The sequence below is a fragment of the Sinocyclocheilus anshuiensis genome, unplaced genomic scaffold (assembly GCF_001515605.1).
Source record: "Sinocyclocheilus anshuiensis isolate Anshui unplaced genomic scaffold, SAMN03320099.WGS_v1.1 scaffold1282, whole genome shotgun sequence".
Taxonomy (NCBI): domain Eukaryota; kingdom Metazoa; phylum Chordata; class Actinopteri; order Cypriniformes; family Cyprinidae; genus Sinocyclocheilus; species Sinocyclocheilus anshuiensis.
This window is the reverse complement of record NW_015554149.1, coordinates 69904-74795: the sequence shown is the minus strand read 5'-3', so window position 1 is coordinate 74795 and position 4892 is coordinate 69904. Positions and strand designations below refer to the sequence as shown.

The 4892-nt window shown below is 43.0% G+C and overlaps 1 protein-coding gene across 1 annotated transcript in view; it reads left to right on the top strand.

Moving 5' to 3' along the window:
• The window catches only part of LOC107670647 (E3 SUMO-protein ligase RanBP2-like), a 71455-nt gene that overhangs the window by 37931 nt on the left and 28632 nt on the right, over positions 1-4892 (top strand). Inside the window, exons 15-16 of the mRNA XM_016463325.1 lie at positions 2399-2593; positions 2673-2756. Coding sequence (XP_016318811.1) covers positions 2399-2593; positions 2673-2756 — 279 coding nt within the window. The remainder of the gene's footprint in view (positions 1-2398; positions 2594-2672; positions 2757-4892) is intronic.

The following is a 4892-nucleotide window of genomic DNA, read 5'->3' as shown; positions in this document are numbered from 1 at the left end:
AAACTAAATTATTTTACATTATAAAAACAGTATAACTTATATTTATTTAGTACATTTTTAAATTAATGTAAAAACTAAAATGAATTGTAAAACTGAAAGTATTTTTTTTTAATTGTGTTCAGCACGGTGGGCCGCATTTGAATTCGTGACCGGGGGCCGCGTTGAGAACCACTGGTCTAAAGAAATACCCTAACTCCCCCCTCAAATTAAAAAAATCCCCCCCATAAGGGCCACCTAAAGGGGGAATTCCCCCCCATTTTCCAAAACAAAATTCAGGCCCTGCCATAACATAACCACATAACCAACATAAAATTAACCAGACAACAACAGAACACTTACATGATTGAGCTTGAAACCGAGGTTTCTCAGTCTGGACATTTACATTTATTCATCTTGCAGACGCTTTTATCCAAAACGACTTACAATTGGGGAATACATCAAGCGATTCTTCTTAAAGAGGCAAACAGACACAGGAAGTGCTCGTAATACCAAGTTTCAGGCATTGTTCAAATAAGTACAAGCTTGAAAGGGAAGGAATAAATAAAGAAGACTTTTTTTATTTATTTTTTTATTTAGGATGAAGCCAGATAGTGATGAAAGAGATGAGTTTTCAGCTGTCTCTTGAAAATTGTCAGGGATTCAGCATTCCGGATAGGGGTGGGAAGATCATTCCACCAGCCAGGAACGGTGAACGAGAATGTTCTGGAAAGTGATTTTGAGCCTCTCTGTGATGGTACCACGAGGAGTCGCTCACTAGTGGATCTCAGACTTCTGGAAGGGGATGTAGATTCGTTGTAGGGAGTGGAAGTAGGCAGGTGCTGAGCCTGTGGCTGTTCTATATGCAAGCATCAATGTCTTGAACTTGATGCGAGCCGCAACCGGTAGCCAGTGCAAGGAGATAAAGAGAGGTGTAACATGGGCTCTTTTGGGCTCGTTGAAGACCAGTCGTACCGCTGCATTCTGAATCATTTGTAGAGGTTTGATTGTGCTTGATGGAAGTCCAGCCAGAAGAGCATTGCAGTAGTCCAGCCTAGAAATGACAAGGGCCTGGACAAGAAGTTGTGCAGCATGCTCCGTTAGAAAGGGCCTGATTTTTCTGATGTTGTGCAATGCAAACCTGCAAGATCGAGCAGTCTTTGCAATGTGGTCTTTGAAGGTCAGCTGGTCATCAAAGATTATACCAAGATTTCTGACCGAACTTGATGGGGTAATTGTTGAAGGACCTAGCTGGATGGTGAAATCATGCTGTAGAGTTGGAGTGGCAGGGAAGACAAGAAGCTCAGTCTTTGCCAGGTTTAGCTTTAGGCGATGTTCTTTCATCCATGCCAAGATGTCCGCCAGGCAGCCTGAGATCCGTGCAGCTACCGTTGGATCATCTGGTTGTAATGAGAGCGAGAGAGCTGTGTGTCATCAGCATAGCAATGGTAGGAGAAGCCATGTGCCTGTATGATGGGTCCCAGTGATGTAGTGTATATGGAGAAGAGGAGGGGTCCAAGAACTGAACCCTGGGGAACCCCAGTGACCAGTTGATGTGCTTTGGATACCTCCCCACCCCAGGCCACCCTAAAGACCTACCAGTGAGATAGGATTCAAACTAGCGAAGTGGAATCCCTGTGATGCCCAGTGATGAGAGGGTGGACAGGAGGATCTGATGGTTCACAGTGCCAAAAGCGGCAGATAGTTAGGCAGATGGACTCAGAGCAGTTTGAGTGAACCATGGAAGAAAAACCATGCTTCCCCTTCACCAAACAATACTGACGACTTCTCCCCCTTACCTGGCTATATACAAGAGAGAATGATACCTAGAGCCCCCTAGTGAATGGTAGTGGCATTACACCAAAGAAACACAGTAACCAAACTCTGGGTGGTTACAAAACTTATTGCATCAGGTCTTTCATTCTTGCGCCTATACCGTCCACTGGAATACAGCTCCACTGGAATTCAAAACTCTTCAACTTGCAAGAAAACAATATCAGCAGAACAAACTGCAAATTAGTCTGCAAACTAACAAAAAAATCAAAGATTTACTCGCACTGCACATTGTTTTAAAATCAATTTATTTTTGTAATAAAAAGTTGACTTTTTATTGGCAATCTTTTTTTTTTTTTTTTAAATATTGGGTTATTGGGTGTTTAACTGCCGATGTTGTTCCTTGCGCCACCTGGTGTATATTGTGTGAAGCACAACAATGTTTTTAAAAATCTGAAAAAGTGCCTGCAGGGAGCTCTGTTATCATGCTCGACCAGTTGCGTGCTGGCGCAAGAAAAAATGTGCATTCTTAATGGCCACATCTGTAATGGTGATTTTTATTGTAATCAGTCAGAGTTATAATAATGTTGTGACATAAATATTTGCATATGGTGCACCGCTGGCATGTCTGTATGTGTTTTTTGTGAAGTTACCTGTATCTATGGAGGAGGTGATGGATTTGTTGAATGAAGTCAACCAGCAGCTTGAAGATGTTGGTGAGGTGGATGAAGATCAGGTGGACTATCCTGTGACATCCAGCCCCAGTCAGCCCGCTGAAGGCCATGTTAAATTCTCCACTCCTTCCCCATCCAAGAGTGTCACGTCACCGTCCAAAAGATCTGTGGTACATTAGGTTCTGCTGTTTCTGCTCAAACTCTGCGTGCCGTTTACTGTTGCTGATTGTCTCTGTCTCCCTCCTGCAGTTCTCCCCCAAAACGCCTCCTCACTGGGTGGAGGACCAGAAGTCACTGCTGCAGATGTTATGCCAACAGGTCGAGGCCTTGAAGGTCAGTCAGACACCAACAGCCTGCAGAAGAATCAATCAGTTTCTTTGCTTTCGCTTTTCCACAGTGTGAATTTGCCTTCTGGGCATTATTTTTGTTTTATTTATGATTTTATTATGGAAGCTTATTCTTTTTTATATATACATTTTGACATTTTAATTGAGTGAGCACATAGAGACAAACCGTTTGAGCAGAGAATTAGGAGAGTGCTGTAGTCTAGTTCAGAGCCAGACTGAAGGACGTTTGCATGCCACTGGAGAGCATACACTAACACACACGAGGTTCAGCCGAGATTGAAATTCAACAGAGATATGTTTTACTGATCCATTGACACACAAATGAAATGATACGCTTCATTTCAGCGTGAGCGCACTCTTGCCAGAACTCCCATTATTATTGAAGCTAATACTCAGCCTCTTGTTCACCTCATGTCTTTGTGCAGAAGCGCGCTGAACACTGCTTTGAGCGGTTGATGAACTTAAAACGCCTCTGATTGGCTGATGCATTCTTGTGCTCAACAGACATACAGTTAATGGAGGACGCCATGATCGGAGCTGTTCTTGTTGTGTTTTGGGTTTTGTGATAACTGAGATTGAATGTAATGACGCTTTTCCACTGCATGGTACGGCACGGTTCGGTACGGTTCACTTTTGGGGGGTTTTCCACTGGGTACAGTACCTGGTACTTTTTTTTTTTTTTTTTTTTTACCACCTCGGTTGAGGTTCCAAGTGAACCGTACCGTTACCAAAACGTGACGTGTAAACTCTGCTGATCACGGATTGGCCGGAGAGAATCATCGCTACCTGCGTCACTGAACTTACGACAGAGACACAACAGAACCACTAGACTTAAATTAGCACAGCCAGCGAAGGATCGAACGCAACTGTTTTGAATGAGCGCACCTTTTTTTAACGGTTTTTTTTAAGAGAAGCGGATCCAGCGAGAGCTTGATGGGGTGACGTGGAATGAAAACGTTTTTCAGGAGTCGCGGCAGTAGAAGCGGCACAACTATAACGACGTGAATAATACCGCCCACTCTAAAGCGGTACTAAACTGCAGTGGAAATGCAAACTGAGCTGAGCCGAGCCGCGCTGTGCCGTACTGAGCCGTGCCGAGTCGTACCACGCAGTGGAAAAGTGCCAACAATTTACACGACTGAAAGAGCAAAAAGCTGGGCTAACAGGTAAATGCCGTTATCGCTGTTTTCCATGTTCATGGAGTAAGTATTTTTACAAAATGCCGGGTAGCCGGTGTTTCGTATGCGTTTGGCTAATCAGCGTACACTTACATCACTGGTAGTTCCTACAGAACCGTTTTAGACCCTACTCTGAAGTAGGAGCTAATTTAGTTCCTCCAAACGGAGTACCTAGAACTAAAACCATTCCTAGTTCCTGCGGTGCGAACACGACAAAAAGCGGGTACTTCCGCCAATAGTTCTAGGAACTATGAAAAAAAAAAAATGTGAAAAGCCCCTAATGCTGCAAAAACACATTGTAAATAGAAACCTTTGCACTCATAAATACATGCAGGAGTGTTCAAAAGCAGTCGGCTGTCAGCGGGAGCCAAACTGAGTCTGTATTACCAATGCTGCAGAAACTGGTATCAGCACATTTTTATTATTTCAGAATCACCTTAGTGCCGCTACATTTGACAACTCTAGCTAAAGCTCTAAAAAGCATAGTTACTTTTGTCTGTTTTTAATGTCTTCTGTTGAATAATCCATGTTTTTATAACTTTAAAGGATTAGTTCTCATTCCGGCATAATAATCAAGGAACTTTGCTGCTGTACCCATGGTACGGCAGCCAAGTTCCTTGATTATTACGCTGGAATGAGAGTATAGTTCCTAGCCATATCGGCCTAAAAAATTTCTTTTCATTTTCCGTCGGTCTTAGTACACGATGTAACCACAGAAGAGTCAAGTTTTAAATAGGAAAAATATAGAAACTCTTTGGTCATTTTTGAGCGAGATGTTAACGGTCCAATCCGATTCAATGATCTATGCTAAGCTGCAGCTAAAAGTGCTACCGCCAGACCCGGAGATCGGCTGAATGGATTAGAAAACGGTAAAACTCTAGGTGAGTTGGAAAATGAGCCTATTTTCAAAAATAGTGGAGTGTTCCTTTAACCAGCTTTCAACT